Source organism: Erythrolamprus reginae, chromosome 4 (genome assembly GCF_031021105.1).
Source record: "Erythrolamprus reginae isolate rEryReg1 chromosome 4, rEryReg1.hap1, whole genome shotgun sequence".
Taxonomy (NCBI): domain Eukaryota; kingdom Metazoa; phylum Chordata; class Lepidosauria; order Squamata; family Dipsadidae; genus Erythrolamprus; species Erythrolamprus reginae.
The window spans coordinates 108551750-108571318 of NC_091953.1; the positions used below are offsets into that span (position 1 = coordinate 108551750).

Consider the following 19569-nt stretch of genomic DNA (forward strand, 5'->3'; position numbering starts at 1 on the left):
CTTTATTGTAAAATCAATGGTCTCAAGCTTTGAGATCATAAGAAATATGATTTTAAAAACATTAATCGATCATCTTTATTTTGATATTGAGCAAGGCTTATTCATAAAATATATTTATTTTCATTCTGCTGGATTCTTCAGTGAATGTTTGAAAATGGTTGTTTGCTGAGCTTTTTAACATGAACTTGCAATAAATATGTAATACTGAGTGCACGTGCATTGGCCATGCCCCTTGTTACTTTCTTCTTGGTTGAAGTTCTTACTATGATGCTTGGACTACAGTCAGCCCTCGACTTATTTGTTTAACAACCAAAGTTAGAACAGCAATGAAGAAGTGACTTACAGTCTTTCTGTTTATGACCACTGTAACCAGTAGTGGGCAGCCAAAATTTTCACTGCCACACTGTGGGTATGATTTATTTTGTGGGTGTGGCTTGATGGTCATGTGACTGGGTAGGAGTGGTTTGCCAGCCATGTGACCAGGTGGGAGTGGCTTGAATGATCATCATTGTTCAAGCGAACTGTTATTGCCACACAATTTACTTTTATTTATTCATTTGTCCAATATACAAATACATAGGAAGAAAATAGACATGTGATAGTGTAAAAGAGGGTGAAAGTGAACTTAGAGGAGAGGATATATGAAAGGAAGAGAATATATAAGATAGATGAAAGAAAGGAAAGACAATTGGACAGGGGACGAAAGGCACATTAGTGCACTTATGTATGCCCCTTTATGTACAATGCCTTTTCCTCTCAGCTATGGGCAGAGTGAGGGCTTCGCGAGGGGAAAAAGACCAAAGGTCAGACTTCTGTGATGCGGGTGACTCTCCTGGCCTTGGGCGGTGGCTGTGTGAGGCTGGAGGGGAGCCGGGCAGGAGAGAGGAAAGCTCGTCCGAGGCCAGGAAGGAGGAAAGAGGAAAAAAGCGAGGAGCGCATAGCAGCAGCAGCAGGGGGAAAAAGGAGAGCCAAGCTGAGACTGATAATCCAGGAAGTTACTGCGGCCGATCAGCTGGAGCTGTGCATGCAGCTTCATTTCCACCAGTGGAACTGCATTCAATCCTGCCTGCTGCCCATCCCTGACTGTAACATCCCCTTGATCAAGTAATCAAAATTCAGGCACTTGGCTCCTGGCATGTACTGTATCTACCACCAGCTGCAGCACCTGTCATCTGATTGCATCTGTGATCTTTTTTTTTTTACATATGAACATTCATTCTGACTTTTTAAACTTGGTAATTGTGGTCATCATCTTCGTATTTTTGATTCTGCAGAAGCCTTTCTAACTTGCTTTCTTTTATTCACATACTTGTTATACCCGCATACTTGATATAACAGATGTAAAAGGAAACTAACATTCGTTTCATAAAATAGAAAAACAAAAATTGAAGGTCAAATGTAGTTCTCTGTATTGTGTAGGAATGTTAGCTCTGTAAGTGTGAGAACACATTAGATACATCATAATTAAACCCTGTAGCATCTGATTCCTCATTTGAGGAGTTTATAGTAACAAACCAAAAAAATATTAAAAATCTAATGTCCATGCCCTGGGCACCTAGACTTAATCGAACAAATTATATTTCATAACAACCAGATATTATCATTGTGTATTTTTCTAGAGACATGAAAAAGAGAGTAGAGTGAGTGTTAATGCTTTATGCTGGTTGCCTTACTAAAATGATTCGGTGAGAGTTATGACACAGAGCCCAAAGTAACCAAATGAATATACCATTACAATTATCCAATATATTACACTCATACAGACATATTTACAAATATACATGGTGTGGTGACTTTGTATGTGAATAGGATAATTTTGCACTGCAGACAAGAACATTCAGTTGGTCCAGTAGTATTAATGATCATGTACAAATCACCAGTTGCATCCCTACTTGAGGATTTGTACTATTGATGATAATTTAGAAACCACTGATATATTTGAATCTCCAACCCTTAGGGACAAATCCTTTTCTTTGTCTGATAAGGGATCATGTTTCAATGAAAGAAGATTATTGTGAACACTGTTTATCAAAGGCTAGGGCAGTGATGGCGAACCTATGGCATGGGTGCCACAGGTGGCAGGTGGACCCATACCTGCTGGCACACAAGCGGTTGCCCTAGCTCAGCTCCAATGTGCATATGTGTGCTGGCCAGCTGATTTTTGGCTCACACAGAGGTTCTGGGAGGGTGTTTTTGGCTTCCAGAAAATCTCTGGGGGGTTGAGGGACGGCATTTTTATGCTCCCTCAGTTCCAGGGAAGCCTTTGGAGCCTGGGGAGGGAAAAACACGAGCCTACTGGGGCCACCAGTAGTTGGGAAACAGACAATTTCTGGCTTCCAAAGAGCCTCTACCCAGGCACTGAATTAGGGGTGTGGGCACTTGCTCATGCATGGTAGTGTGTGTGCATGCTCTTTCGGCACTCGAGGAAAAAAAGGTATGCACCAAATCTAATAGAGCCTTCTACAACTTTGTCAACAATAAACTCAAAGACTCTAGACATATCCCACCTCTCAAAGGACCCAAAAACAAAGAATACCACGACGATTCACCCAAAGCTAACCTCCTCAACTCATTCTTTGGCTCTGTCTTTGTTAACAGCAATGGCTCATCCCTCAATTTCATCAATCGCCCCTCAAACTCCCTCAACGACCTAACCCAAGTAGACTTCACTGAAGACCGAGTTGAAAAAGCATTATGTGACCTTAAACCTTCTCTATCAGTCGGACCAGACAGTCTATGTGCTTACTTCCTAAAAAAGCTCTCTTCTGACATAGCTGAACCACTAAGCATAATTTTCGAAAAATCCTTCAGAACCAGCACACTTCCTAAGCTATGGTTGAAAGCAATGGTCATCCCCATCTTCAAAAAAGGAGATCCCTCTCTTGTCAATAACTTGTTGACCAATATCACTATGCTGCGTCCCATGGAATCAATTATAAACAAATCAATTACTTTCTACCTAGAAACTAATAATTTGCTCTCTAACAAACAATTTGGATTCAGAAAAAGACTATCCTGCAACCTGCAACTCCCCTCCAGTACAAAAATATATGGACAACTCATCTAGATCAAGGTAAATCTATAGATGCAATTTATATCGACTTCTGCAAAGCCTTTGATTCAGTGGTCCATGACAAACTACTCCTAAAACTCAAATCCTATGGCATCTCAGGATCCCTCCATAGCTGGATTACAGCATTCCTGTCAAACAGACAAGTGGTCAAAATAGGAAGTTCAGAAACTTGTGTCTAGTTGTCTAGTTGTCTTGGTGTGCAGTGCTCTGTATTGACGTTTTGAGGGTAGGAGTAAATATTTTCCCCGTCCTCTTTTTGACTCGTGCAGTATACAGGTCCTCAATGGAAGGCAGGTTGGCAGCAATTATTTTTTCTGCAGTTCTGCATTAAAGTCCATTAAAGTATATGATGTTAGGAAATGTTTATATTTGAATTATGGAATGTTTTATGAACATAGATTTAAAGGTGAATTGTTAAGGCATAATGAGCTTGGGCCATAAACAGCACAGCTATATATTTTTTAAAAAAAATTCAGTCATTGCTACCATTTTGGAAAAAAAAAATAGTACAAGTGGGATTTTTAATATCCAGGCTTCAGATATACCTGGATACTTAGTCTTATTCAAACTCAAAGGAAAAGCACAACTGGAGTTAAAAACAAGGCTTCGACTCAGCCAATTCCTACTGGGTAGAAAATGAGAATGTAAACTATGTTTTCACTGACTGCAGGTGCAGCCCTTTATGTGACCCAAATCCTGGAGATTGTAACCATAATCTGCCAAACAAATGGTTGAGGTCTGAAAATACATTTACAATGACATGAGCAAGGGTTGATTACAAGCTGCTGTGACACTATACTTGAACAACACGCTGTAGGATCTTCTATTTCATTGCACTAAACTCAGCTAAGTGGAGGGACTGGGATTTTTTTTGCGGAACCTTTGCTAAAATACCTGAAAACTACTTCAATATTGGAACATATGAGAATTGGCCATGAAGTTTTTAAACTGCAGTTTTTCACAGCTGGTTCTTTTAAAAAAAAATATTTTGAACTAGTTTACTGGTTTCAGATTCTTCCTAAAGACAGGAAGACTTTATTCTCTAACACTCATTGCCCCGGAAGCGGAGTAAAGATGCTGAGACAGTGTATGGGTTAAATATAGGGTCACTTTATTAAATTAGCATAAATTTAAATAATGCAACTTTAAATACGTAAATTTAAATATTCAAATTCAACTATAAACAAAGGACCTGCAGAGGCCAAAAAGTAATGGGGCGGAAATTCCTGCCAGAAACTTCCTGGGCAACATTGGGCAAAACTCCTTGCTGAATCAGGTGAAGGTAGCCACCTTCACCTGGATCCGAGCCACACCATTTGGTGTGTGGGAGGAGCTCACCTTCCAATCACCAAGGGAAATTGGATCTGGTGAGTCCCATGGGCATCCTCTCTCCAATCCCCGATGTTGTAAGAACCTATAGTTCATGGAGAGAGGCGGTCCATCATCCTTTTAAAAGATGCCCAAAAGAGCATGTGCAGTCGCTCCTACTGCCCATTTCTGCCCCTAACCTGCCAACCCCAGTGACCAGAGGAAAGCCTAATTACAAATATCTATATAGCACCGCACCCCCTAACCATCCGTCAGTGTGGAATAGGTGAAAAAACGGCCGGCTCTAAAGGGGAAGCCGTAAAAAATTCCTATTTGGCCCCGAAGTGACCTCATTCAGACACACTGTTGATAGCGGATGGCGGGCAGGTGTTCGCTTTGGAGTTCAACAGGACAAGGAGGAAGTCCTGCTCGGACCGCCCCTTAAATAGGGCGATCCAGGACCTCCCACCAGGCCCTGCATGCAGCGCGCCACCTTGGTGCGCTGCCAAAAGCCAAACTTCCGGTTTTGCCAGAAACCGGAAGTTCGAGCTCCACAGAGCTCGAGACAGCGTTCCCCGGTTCCGGGGGCAATTTCAGCCATCGGTGATAGATTTTCAACCATGTTGCATAAAATACATTTTGGAAAGTTGGATATGATCTTGAAGACTGTAATGGGCATTTCCAAAATCAGTAAGAAATAATAAAAGAATGTTTCTATTTTAGAAAGGAAAATCCCTTGTTTTGAAATAGCTGGTATTTGTGGAGCTGCTCATTATAGGTTCATTTTAAATACAAAGAAGAATATAAAAGAAAGGCAAATTCATGACATTTGAGCAAATGACTGTGAAGGTCATGTAAAGGTGCATCGGCATATATAGCTCTATTAGCACATGCAAATGTTATGCAAATGTGGCTGTTCTTTTTTCAATAGTGAATTTAGAATTTCTGGTCTTTTTTGTGGGACAAACATGTTTAGTACTGACTATCAACCAGAAATATTTAGTTAAGAAGTAACATTAATATATGTGGACAATATACCATATTCCAACTTAATTGGAATCTTCTAAAGTTAAATAAGAATTTTAAAGCACATTGTGCTTGTTAAAACAAACAATTATTAATAATTGTCCAAACCTTTATAGCTTCCCCCTCAACCAAGTCAAAATATTTAAAAGATATCATTGTAGATTGGTACAATTTGCCACAACAAAGGATTAATAAACAATTATTCAGAGAAATGTTGCTTATTTTTTTTCCATATAGGATAATCTTAATTATTCGACTGATTTTTTGTATAGTTTAACAAGCCACATTTTAAATGCTACTGTTCAAAGTATAGAAGTTGAGTAAAAACTGAGTTGGAATTAAATTATTCCACCATTGCTTCAAAATACTGCAGTTCTCACTCAAGTCAGTGGTCTTTAACCTGAAATCTATAAAATAACAGTTCATTATTTGGTTTATAGCAGTTAAAGGGTCTGAACCTTAAATACTTGCTTCCCAGAGCAGGGATTTTACTATATTTACCCTGTTTTTATATTCCACTGGGATAACATCGGCTATAGGAATTTAGGGAAACTGGAAAAAAAAAGATTGCATGCTTGATATAGCTAATCATGTGTAATTGTTTAGCAGTCCCTTTTAAAAGCGTTATGAGTTGTTTGCTGTTTAAAAATGTGAAACATCTGCCAGATGTGAGCAATTAACTGGCTCAGTACCTTTCTATCCTTTACCATATTTTGGCTTCCGAGACCAGAGATATAGAAACACCCATCTTCTGAGGCTAGCTTCTTTAGGAGACATTCTTTGGGAGAGGGAATTGCTCTTGGCAGTCAAAAGGGCTAGTAAAAATAGGCTTAGATTGTTTATACAACTTTCCATGGGTCAGACTTTATTACAACTGTGCTTTGTGGCCTCCAGTTGACGGAGAGCTTTGCAAAGGTTTTTGGCAAGTGCAACAGCTAACTTTTCCATGTGAGAAACTATTTACACAGATATCTTGAAAGGTTAAGAGTTTTTCTTTGTTCTAAAATAAAATACAGTGGTACCTCTACCTACAAACGCCTCTATTTACAAACTTTTCTAGACAAGAACCGGGTGTTCAAGATTTATTTGCCTCTTCTCAAGAACCATTTTCCAATTACAAACCCAAGCCTCTGAAACTGTGATGGGAAAAGGCAGGGAGAAGCCTCTGTGAAGCCTCTCTAGGAATCTCATGGAAGGAAACAGGGCCGGCAAAGGCAGGGAGAAGCCTCTCTGGGGCTTATCTCCTGGGAGGAAACAGGACCTCCACCCTCTCTGTGGTTTCCCAAATCAGACGCATTATTTGCTTTTACATTGATTCCTATGGGAAAAATTTCTTCTTCTTACAAACATTTCTACTTAAGAACGTGGTCACAGAACAAATTAAGTTCATAAGTAGAGGTACCAGTGTAACTAGAAAGACCAAAGAAGATCCAAGCCAATCCAGTAGCTTAACGGTGTCAAAAAGGTGCTTGTGATAGTGTGATACCAATAGAAAAAGGCCGAGTTTCAATCACACCATCATGGCTGCCATCTTAATTACATTTTTAAAGTCATACTCTGTGGACAGCTTTGTAAGTTGCTTTATGTTAACAATTATTATAGTTAGAGTTATAATTTTGCACAATCTAGAATAGAATTCATTATTGGCCAAGTGTGATTGGACACACAGGGGATTTGCCTTTGGTGGGTATGCTTTCAGTGTACATAAAATAAAAAATACATTTGTCAAGAATCATGAAGAACACTTGGATCTAGAAAAGGATACCAAGCACAATGGTGATTTTCAGATGCATTGGATTGCAGTTTCCACAATCCTAAATCTTAGGCTCTGTTGATTGAGGCTGATGGAAGATTTCATGGAAATTCAAAGTATGTGGGAAATATTTTCTTCTGGATATTTTCTTTCATATAACCATGGAATGTCCCCCACCCCTCCTAGGGAACTTTGTTGTCCCATCTCATTTCAGATGCTGCGAAGGGAAAAAAATACTTGAAGTTTTTCATATTGCTGCTTGTCTTTATCTACGTATCTTTTCCAAAAGAAAGAAGCCAACAGTTGCTTAGCATTTAACTTTCTTTTTTTGAAAGGCTTATGTTGCGTAAATACAGTATATACAAGAAAGAAAGCTATCTCCCCCCTTTTTTTTTTTGGAAAAAATGTTTCTCAGGAAATGTATGATCATACCTACTAAAAATGTGTGTTAGGACCTTTAATTTAAAAGCAAACTTTGGTATTTATTTATTTTTTGCAGAACTTTTTACCCTTCCAGTACTTTACTTGTGTGTATTGAGAAGAGGCATTGTTTATTGTAAAATAATAATAATAAACCTTTCGTTTCTTTAGTATTGCATGATTTAGTTAAAATAGTTTAAAGGCGTAGTGAATGTAGCTTTTTTCTTTTGTGGAAGTTTAGTTTGCTTCTGTGCTTTGCTAATTTTAATGAATCTCCACTGTTTATCTTAGGTTAATTAAAGGATGTTAATTAAACTTAATTGGAACTTGATTCTATTTGGAACAAGTTGCTCACCAATGATAAAGAGAGAGAAAGAGAGATAAAAGGGTCCTTGCTCTTTTTAAGTGACTCTAAATGTTAATCATCTTGGTTTAGGAGTAAACATGATTTAATATATATATATATATATATATATATATATATATATATATATATATATATATATATATATATATATATATATATCTTTTAAAACCTGTTGTAACAAGAAACAAGCAATAAGGTTGTATGTAAAACTCAAAAGTGTCAGACAATGAAATCAGCTTTTTTTGCTAGAGTTGACAAGAAAGATATGAGAATATGATAAGGTATTGTCTGGGTATTGCTTTTTAATGCAATGTATTCATGAGTCACCTTGTAGTAGGCAGAATCATGAATGAGTGGCAGACTTTCATTTCATTGTTTTCCTGGAACACTACAATTTCTTATACAGTCCCAGACTTGCCATTTTATTTATGTAGATAGATTTATTTGGATTCTATTAGGACTTTGACTTTCTTTCTCATATTAGTTATTAGAAAATGGTAACCTAGATATAATCACAGTGATTTCTTTTGTGAATGGATCTCTTGTTTACATTTGAGACCTGGATAGAAATATAATGACCTTTAAAGCCCTGCATGGCATTGGGCCAGAATACATCCGGAACCGCCTTCTACTGCACGAATCCCAGTAGCCGATAAGGTCCCACAGAGATGGCCTTCTCCGGGTCCCGTCGACCAAACAATGTCGTTTGGCAGGCCCCAGTGGAAGAGACTTCTCTGTGGTGGCCCCGGCCCTCTGGAATCAACTCCCCCCCAGAGATTAGAACAGCCCCCACCATCCTTGTCTTTCGCAAATTACTCAAGACCCACCTTTGTTGCCAGGCATGGGGGAGTTAGGATATTCCTTCCCCTAGGCCATTACAATTTATGTATGGTATGTTTGTGTGTATGTTTGGTTTTTATAATAAGGGGTTTTAGTTGTTTTATTAAATTGGATTGTTACATGTTGTTTTTTATCATTGTTGTTAGCCGCCCCGAGTCTGCAGAGAGGGGCAGCATACAAATCCAATAAATAATAAAAATAATAATAACCGATAAAAAAGCATTATGTAAAAGCTACAACTTGGTTTTGGGGATCCTGTTATTCACATTTTTTTTAAATAGAACTTATTTAAATATAAAACTTCCACGAATAATACTTTGTACTTGTTGGATCTATGAAAGCTTAGGCCACAATAAATCTGTTGACCTTTATGATTCCCAAGAAGACCAGATTTTCTTAGATGAATGTCATTTTTAAAATTTGTGAATGGCCACAAATTAGCTCAAAAGGTCTGCATTGCTTGTTATATTATCCAGCCTTGTGGACTTTTAACACCCTTATTCTCGCAGTCCATAATGAAAATTAAGATTTTTCTCACAATGCTGATAGCCAATAGCTTGTGCCATGTATTCAATGAAACTATGTCAATGCTGCAACATATCAAAAATTCCATCTATCGCAATCTGGGGTATACCCTTAAAGTGGAGAACTAGCACGGTACACATTGTGTCATCCCCCCAAACCCCAGAAATTAGATGATAAATTAATTATGAATCCTTTGTTATGTTTTGATCACTTTCTCTCCTTTTTCTGGGTCTCCAATCTCCTTTTCTCTCATCTCTCATTCTCAACTCTGTGTCTGTTTTGGGGAGTGACTTCAAAGTAGAATTGGCTTTTTCTGGGGAGTTTCAATTTACAATCAAGATGAACAGTTAGTTAACTTGACATTTTCCAGATTTGTGAAGTTCTTTGTTGTTCTGCCCAAAATATAGACTTTGGGCTTAGGATGTAACTTGTTTGGCATGATTTGTACAGGTGGGCTCAATAGCTTGGATTAAACATCAGGAAATGCAGGCAATTTAATACAGACAATTTGTTTTCAGATAGATGTCTTGATTTAGTCTAGTGGACTTTAAATATGAGTCTGGTAATTATATCCATTTTTTTTCTTCTCATAATATTTTGCCATAGACATTGGGACTCTACTTTATGTTATAATTAAAAGAAATTTCAATGAAAATATAGTAATCAATGAACAGCAATCCATTGTCCAGTCGTCTGTACATTAGCCTAATGATTTGAGAGAAAATAAATAAATGATAAACACCACACTAATCAGATCGGTAGTGAAATCCTCTGACATCTGCTACTGGTTTTCTCACTGTGCACACTGTTTATGCATGCACGCCACAGGTACTACCATCAGCACTGAAAAAAAGAGCATTTTGGACATTGATTTGGCTGCCATGTCGCAGCAGTAACCTCGCGCCTCTCCGGCTGCCGCCGCCGGTTCTGCCGGCTCCAGCCCGGGAGTGATTGGCTTCCTCCGCCACCAAGTCAAGCATCGGCCCAGCCTTATTCCTCTTTTCTTAATTATGGGGACTGCAGTGACCGGTGCTGAACTGTATTTGATGCATCTGGCTTTGTTCTGCCCTGAAGTCAGATGGGATAAGAAGACTAACTCGGAGCCATGGAACAACCTCAATCCCACTCACCGTTACAAGTTCTTTGCTATCAATATGGATTATAGCAAGTTGCAAAAGGACCGTCCCGACTTCTAAAACAAGGTGATTTTTTACGACGGTCCTCGCAGAGGCCGTCCCAACAAAGGTCTTCCTGAAGCTGACCGCACAACTCTGTACACCTGTCACAACCCAGGAAATAAGATTTTTGTGTAGATCGCCTTGAAAAATAATTCATGTGATTCAACATTATAATAATGTTGTAATTTTAATGTATGCTTAAAATTAATAAACCACTTGAAAATTTAAGTATCAAAAAAAAGAAAAGAAAGAGCATTTTGAAGCCAACAGAGTCTGCAAAGGTAAGTAGAACAGCGAAGTGGAGAGATAAGGTGTGCTGCTCTATTTAGATTAGCTAGAAAGCAGAAAATCCTGCTTTCTAGCTAATCTAGACCATTTGATATAGCTGGTCACTGTAGAGCTGATCATAGGATATACCGGTTCACCTGAAATGGTAGCATTTTTTACTACCAAGTAAAAGTGCAAACAGCATTTCACCTCTGACTCAGTTTTAAATTCCACCAATTTACAGACATATACAAAAGGGGTACAGCCTACACTACAATAATAAAATATTCTTTTATTACTTTAATTAAAATGCTTTCTGCAGATCTTTAGTATTTCATTTAAACTGATTGACCATGCAGACCATTCATATGCTGCATAACACTGAATAATTTCTCAAGAAACTATTCTATATCATATATACTTCTTATTTTCCCGTTTCAAGATTTTAGAAGAACTATTGATCCTCCATCTCAATATATATGATAACCTGGTTGGATGCCTTGTTTGTTGAAACCCTCCAGCACTGCCCAATAAATTCTCATCCTCTTGCTCCATTGCTATGGTCAGATAAAAGTGCAGCCAATTGAATTATACAGGATGGATATAAACAGATATGCACATATTATACAGAATGTGACACAGTCTTTCGTAAGAAAGAACAAAGGATCTTGGTTAGTTGGCTGGTTGGTTAATTGCTCCTCCCCTTCACAAATAGCAATGTACTTGTAATATTTGCCTTAAAAATGATTGCATGTTGATTGCTTTTCTATATTTTTAAAAAAAATAAGAATTCATATTATTTTGGAGATAGTGTCAGATGTTTGCAGCAGAAGGTGAACAAGCATTAAGAGGAAAAAAATGCTGCAAAGCTTCACAGTAGTGCTTTCATCAGAATTGAAGTGTCTGGCTTGTTAACTTCAACATAAGTAGCTGTTTCAATTCAGCTTGATCACAGGACCATTTAGAAATGAAAAGAAGTCTGGCTTTATTTGCATATTTCTTTTAATTGGATGGAATCAAAAATATTTGGTCTTTCTATGTTCGCCGTCTGTTGGCACCAATATAAATGCTTCAGATCTTGCAGTTTATAATCTAAATAACGATTCAACAATCACTTAGATGTTGCTTATCTGTGGGTTGTTTCCATAGACTTTTAGTAACATCTGAATGCCTGAAAGATGTGTGCCTTTAACTGTTGGATTCCTATCTGTTCTACAGCTGCTTTATTAGCATGAGGTCTGCTAAATGCATTGATAATATCCTAGCATTTTTCTCTGACTGTCAGATTTTGTGAGATAGCAGACAATTTACTCACATATGGTTTACAGATTTCAAATATTACATGGTTGCTGAGAACAATCCAATAAACAATGCCTCCATAAGGTAAGTAGAACATAAGCCGCCCCGAGTCTGCGGAGAGGGGCGGCATACAAATCCAATAAATAATAATAATAATAATAATAATAATAATAATAATAATAATAATAAGGCAAGTGCAAGAAGGCCCCTGTTACGAGGGTTATCTGGAAAGTAAGGTTACAAGGCACATAGCTCTTGCAGGGAATGTTTGCGGGAGAAGTTGGTATTACTATCGTGTAGCGGAAAGCCATCAGAAGAGAATAAGCAGTTCCAGTGGTCAGTAGATCATTGACTGCCATTGTGGTGAAGGTTATTTATTTATTTATTTATTTATTTATTTATTTATTTATTTATTTATTTATTTATTTATTTATTTATTTATTTATTTATTTATTTATTTATTTATTTATCTATCTATCTATCTATCTATCTATCTATCTATCTATCTATCTATCTATCTATCTATCTATCTATTTATTTATTTATTTATTTATTTATTTATTTATTTATTTATCAGATTTACATGCCGCCCCTCTCTGTAGACTCAGGGCGGCTAACAACAATAATAATACAATGTAAACAAATCTAATATTTAAGTTAATTTAAAAACCCCAATTTAAGAAACCAATCATGCATACAGACATACCATGCATAAATTTTATAAGCCTAGTGGGAAGGGAAAGTCTCAATTCCCCCATGCCTGATGACAGAGGTGGGTTTTAAGGAGCTTACCAAAGGCAAGGAGGGTGGGGGCAACTCTGATATCTGGGGGAGTTGGTTCCAAAGGCTCGGGGCCGCCACAGAGAAGGCTCTTCCCCAGGGTCCCGCCAGGTTAGAGATGACCACCCTCGTTCCATTTCTGTCCAAGTGTGAAGTGGGTGCTGTAATATGCTACCTGAATGCTAAGGGCATGCACACTGCTGTGATGTGTGCCCAAGATTTGTGTGATGTGTGCCCAAGATTTTTCTTGCCAATTGCTGAGTTTTGAATTTTTTGGCTGAAGGAGAATGGGCATGGCACCACTGCATTGATTGGCATTTGCTCTTTGGAGAATGGTGATAAGCCCACGTTTCATCTCCTGTCACTATACAGTTGAGAAAAGCCTCACCTTAAATCTCAAAATGGTCAAGAAATTCGTGGGCAGCACTGACTGTCGATTTTTTGCGCTTCAATAATCATCTTGGGCAGTCATTTCAGCAGCATTCCTGCCATTAGCATTCAGGTAGTGTATTACAGCGTGGACCTCACACTTGGAGGGAAACAAAATGAAAATGGCCATCTGTAACCTTCACCACAATGCCAGTCGATGATCTACTGTCCACTGTAACTGCTTGTTCTCTTCTGCTGGCTTCCCACTACACGATAGTAATCCCAAATTCCCCTGTGAACATTCCACATAAGAATTACATGCCTTGTAACCTTACTTTCTGGATAATTCTCATAGATATTCATAAGTGAGCAGAGGGAACTAGTCCCACAAAGCCAATCCTTCCATAGAAGACTATTGTTTGACTGTATCTCCTCATCTTCCTCCTTTTTAGCCACTGCTTATCCACTACAGGATGAAGGTATTTTCCGATGTTTCCATTTAATGTGATCTTGAGCTTTCTTTTGCCAATTGGGCCTCCAATACTTGTTGATGTTATTGCTCCATTTTGTTTTAGGTCTCTTTTGTGGATGTTTCTTTATCAAGTAGAATCCATTCCCTTGATCCACCTGCTATCAGTTCTTCTTGCTATGTGATTAGCCCATTTCCATTTCAATTATTTTATTGACTTGATATTGTATACATTCGTTTGTTCTCTAATCCATTTCTATCTTATCTTGTAATTCAAAGCATATATCTTTCCATGGCTCTTTGTGCCTCTCAGAACTTATATATAAAAATATATCTTATATACTTATCAAGGGCTTGTTTGTACAGTGGTACCTCTACTTACGAACGCCTCTACTGATGAACTTTTCGAGACACGAACCCGGTATTTAAGATTTTTTTGCCTCTACTTCCCAACCATTTTCCACTTACGAACCCAAGCTGCCACCCCTGGGATGCCCCGCCTCTGGACTTCTGTTGCCAGCTGAAGTGTTCATCATTGCGCTGCTGGGATTCCCCTAAGCCTCCCCTCACTGGGAATCCCTACCACCAGACTTCCGCTGCCACCCAAAGCACCCATTCTTGCGCTGCTGGGATTTCCCCTTGCTTCCCCTCGCTGGGATTCAAAGCGGCACTGGCAAAAATGAAGGAAATCCCAGTGAGAGGAGGCTCAGGGGAATCCCAGCAGTGCAAGAACGGGCACTTTGGGTGGCAACGGAAATCCGGAGATGGGCATTCCCAGTGAGGGGAGGCTCAGGGGAATCCTAGCAGCACAAGAACGGGTGCTTCGAGTGGCAATCGAAGTCCGGAGTCAGGGATTCCTAGTGGCGCAAGTTAAAGGGGTGACTTTTGGGATGGGTTTGCACGAATTATTTGCTTTTATATTGATTCCTATGCGAAAATTGCTTCTTCTTACGAACTTTTCTACTTACGAACCTGGTCACGGAATGAATTAAGTTCATAAGTAAAGGTACCACTTTACTTCTGTATCATCATACCCAACCAGTATCATGACGTCATGGACGTTGTAGTTCAACACATCTACAGAGGCATTAAGTTGGGAGAGAAAGCATCTGGCTATTTTTCAGGCCATAAAGTCATATTACAGTCTGTTTTCAATCTCATGGTTGAAATCAGAGTTTTGTATTCTTAAAAGAAATTATTCAGACAATAAAGAGGATATACCTAGTTCAATCCCATTTTTTAAAAAGTAGTTTTGTGAGTTGCAGTTTACTCAAGTGTACATTACTATACTTTCTGAACAAATGAATGTGTAAATGGGGACATGTATAGAATATAATTCTTTATTGGCCAAGTGTGATTGGACCATTGGCTTTGAGCTAAAGTCAATGCCAGTAACAGTGAATCGGTTAATTTTCTTTCACTGCCTTCAAATACAGGGTGTCACTGAAAGTGAAAACTGGTTAGCAACACCACCAAAGAAGAGCCAAACCTGCATATTTACTTGTCTCTTAAATCTGCAATTAGAAGCGAATTCTCTTCTGTGTCTGCAACATGCTGGATTTAATAGGAGACAAACACATGAAGATATAATGAAATGAGAAGTTGATTTTCTAGGAAATGATGGTGTTAATAATTCTATCTGGTCAAAATAATTTCTATGCTGATTGTCCAATGCTGGTATTCAGTGGAAATAAAGATCTTATTTTAGTGGTCAGGGAATTCGATTTACTTTCAGACTAACTCTACCACTAGAGCTATTTTAAAAGCCTATCCAGAGAATCTAGCTTTCTTAGTGTGAATTTTTTTCTCAGACATGATGTCATCCATTGAACTTTCTCTGCTGAATAAAGTAAACATGAACTATACTGACATTATGCTAAAGATTAATTAGGCTCTAATTTTTAATTTCAGAAACTCCACCCCAGCAGAGTTCTGGGTTTCAGATAATATTTGAGCATGTAGTGAAATAATTAACTTTGAAAAGTTATCAGTAAATTAAAATATTAATAAAGATGCATACATTTTCCCACAAGCCCTACTGTGTTACATTGTGATGGTTGTTGAGGTGGGAGTATTGCTAGGAAGGTTGAGTATTGCTAGAATAAATTATACTGCTCAAAAAAATAAAGGGAACACTCAAATAACACATCCTAGATCTGAATGAATGAAATATTCTCATTGAATACTTTGTTCTGTACAAAGTTGAATGTGCACAACAGCATGTGAAATTGATTGTCAACCAAGATTGCTTTCTAAGTGGACAGTTTGATTTCACAGAAGTTTGATTTATTTGGAGTTATATGTGGATACAGTGTTCCCTCGATTTTCGCGGGTTCGAACTTCGTGAAAAGTCTACACCACGGTTTTTCAAAAATATTAATGAAAAAATACTTTGCGGTTTTTCCCCCTATACCATGGTTTTTCCCGCCCAATGACGTCATATGTCATCAGCAAACTTTTGTCCATCTTTAATAAATATTTTTTAAAATAAACTTTAATAAAGAAACATGGTGAGTAATAATCTAAATGGTTGCTAAGGGAATGGGAAATTGCAATTTAGGGGTTTAAAGTGTTAAGGGAAGGCTTGGGATACTTTTAATAGCCAAAAATAGTGTATTTACTTCCGCATTTCTACTTCGCGGAAATTCAACTTTCGCGGGCGGTCTCGGAACGCATCCCCCGCGAAAATCGAGGGAACACTGTAAATATGTACATATCCACATAGAAAGAAAATATAAAATGACTGACAACATAGAGTTGGATAATGGACCCCTCAGGTTGGATGGCACTCAATATCTATTGAGAAAGAATGAGGATCTTTTGAAGTAATAATTGTCTTTACACTGTGGCTAGATTAAAGCCTTCAGGACATCTAGTTGCTGATGTTGCTATTCAGGAAAAACACAGCATCCAAAGCTGAAAAGACGGAGTTTCAGTGGGAAGATCGAACATAGGGAGAAATGAACACAGTAAACTCAAAACAATGAATGATGAAATGAAACCTATTAGATTTAAATCTTAGATTTTAGAATTCTTTATTGGCCAAGTGTGATTGGACAAACAAGGAATTTGTCTTTGGTGCATATGTGCTCAATGTATATTTATTTATTTATTTATTTGTTTGTTTGTTTGTTTGTTTGTTTGTTTATTTATTAAATTTGTATGCCACCCCTCTCCGTAGAATCGGGGCGGCTCACAACAGTAACAGAAAACAATATAGAATACAAATTCAATAATTAGAAAGCTAAAAACCCATAGTTTAAAAACATGCACACAACATACCATATATAAACAGTATAGGCCTGGGGAAGATATTTCAGTTCCACCATGCCTGACGGCAGAGGTGGGTCTTAAGGAGTTTGCAGAAGGCAAGGAGGGTGGGGGCAGTTCTAATCTCAGGGGGGAGCTGGTTCCAGAGGGTTGGGGCCGCCACAGAGAAGGCTCTTCCCCTGGGACCCACCAAACGACATTGTTTAGTTGATGGGACCTGGAGAAGGCCAACTCTGTGGGACCTAATCAGTTGCTGGGATTCGTGCGGCAGAAGGTGGTCCCGGAGATATTCTGGTCCGATGCCATGAAGGGCTTTATAGGTCAAGACCAACACTTTGAATTGTGACCGGAAATTGATCAGCAACCAATGCAGACTATGGAGTGTTGGTGTAAAATAACAAGATGCATTCATCAAGAATCATGAGGTATATAACACTTGATGATTGTCATAGGGTACAAATAAGCAATCAAATCATACTAGGAAACAATAATATAAATTCGAAGGATACAAGCAACAAGTTACAGTCATACAGTCATAAGTGGGAGGAGATGAGTGATAGGAATGATGAGAAGATTAATAGTAATTATAATACAGACTTAGTGAATAGTTTGATAGTGTTGAGGGAATTATTTGTTTAGCAGAGTGATAGTGTACGGGAAAAAACTCTTCTTAAAATTGACATTTTAATCATTGGAAAAATGAGATGGACTGTGATTGGACACATTTCAATGACAAAATATCACACTATTAAGACATAACTCTAGACAAGATCTTAACAGGAAACGCTGAAAAACAGATAACCAAACTATACCAGATTTTACTAGAACACGAGAAAGAAAAAGAGATGATTAAAAATCCAATGTTAGCCTGGGAGAAAAACCTACAAAGAAAAATCCATATAGCAGAATGGGAGAAAACATGGAATACAAGAACCAAAATTACCCTATCATCAGCCTATAAAGAAAACTATTACAAACTATTCTACAGGTGGTATCTACCACCGGCAAGACTTGCCAAAATTTACCCAGCACTACAAAATGTATGTTGGAAATGCAATAAAGAAAAAGGAACTTTCTTCCATATGTGGTGGTCCTGCCCTAAAATCCAAAAAATTTGGGAAACAATTTACAAATGGTTAAAGGAAATCACGAAGGAGGAAATAGAGTACTCACCGGAGGGGATGCTCCTCGGAATTTGGAAAAAATCTTACTCGAAACAAACCCTTTTTTTAGTGACTCACATAAATACAGCTACAAGAATTGCAATTGCGCAAACATGGAAGAACAAACAGACCCCCAATGTAAATTTAATAATAGAAAAAATATATACATGTGCAGAAATGGATAAATTGACAAACCTACTTAAGGGAAACAGAATCAACGAAACTAAAAGCATGTGGAACAATTGGCACGAGTGGATTCAAAGGAAAAGATTTGTATAACCTTATACAAAATAGCAGTACAAACCTTAAAAAAAAATGAAAATACCATTTGAATGTTTTTACCCTGTTTTGCATTGCATAGTAGGAAGGACATTACTTTTATAATTAGAAAGAGTATAGCCATATATTTTCCTTGAAAAAAAAATATTTCAAATTACAGTTTAAGGCATTGTCTACCTTAATAAGATTTATTTCTTTATAGTAATTTATGCAGCTGGTTCCAGGATAATACATGAGTTGATGAAACACAAATATTATTTTATGTTGACTTACTTCAAAATTGAAATACAAATATTATTTTATGTTGACTTACTCCAAAATTTTAATATCAGTGACTCAAAAATGGTCAATTAAATCATGGCTTAGAGCTTAATTGGAGTACGAACTCCCATACCAGTAATATGCATGAGGCTGTTTTTGAACAACATCTGGAAGCTCTAGCTGATGCAGAATCCAGTCAGGCAGACAAAGCCCTTACATTGGTTTCCAGTTTTGTTGGTTTCCAGTTTGCTTCGGGGTATAATGCATATTGACCTTTAAAGCCCTACATGGCATGGAACCAGGTTTTCATTCTTCCCAATGACATCTACCTGTCCCATCAGGTCAGAGAGGGGGTAAATGCTACAGTCTTGTCTATTTAGCATCTCCATATGCTAAATAAAATAAGTTAGCTTTAATCCTGAATGTAGCATTTTTGTTTATTTTGATCAAAGATAAAATAAAAACATTAGCAAATTCTCTACCCCATACATATGGGCTAATTTCCCCCCCCCTTTCCCTTGAGTTACCAAGTTCAGTGCAATGATAAATTAGAGTCTTCAGAGGGGGTGACATATAAATCCAATAAATAAATAAATTAGTATCAAAATACATGCAGAATTGAACACAATGGGGTAGCAAAAATGGAGATCCACCCTAGAGCACCCAATTTGCACTGAAAGATGTTGAAAGAAAATGCAGGGCGTCCTGCCACACCCGCAGTGTGGTAGTAAAAAATTTGGTAGCCCTTCACTGGCTATAAGTCAACTTTTTCAGTACCATTGTAACTTTGAACAGTCACTAAGCAAACTGTTATAAGTCAAGGACTATCTGTAAATGAGTTGTGTATAGACTTCAATAGTTCATCAAGTCCATGGAACATTCGAATGCAGGATGTATGTTTCACACTTTATGCACATATGTA

General features: G+C 37.8%; 1 protein-coding gene across 1 annotated transcript; it reads left to right on the forward strand.

Annotated features, from left to right (window-relative positions):
- The first annotated feature begins 10180 nt into the window (after nt 1-10180).
- LOC139167380 (cytochrome c oxidase subunit NDUFA4-like) lies at nt 10181-10695 on the forward strand. The gene has a single exon (XM_070751852.1). The coding sequence runs from the start codon at nt 10323-10325 to the stop codon at nt 10506-10508; it is 186 nt and encodes a 61-aa protein (XP_070607953.1). The 5' UTR covers nt 10181-10322; the 3' UTR covers nt 10509-10695.
- The last annotated feature ends 8874 nt before the right edge of the window (nt 10696-19569 follow it).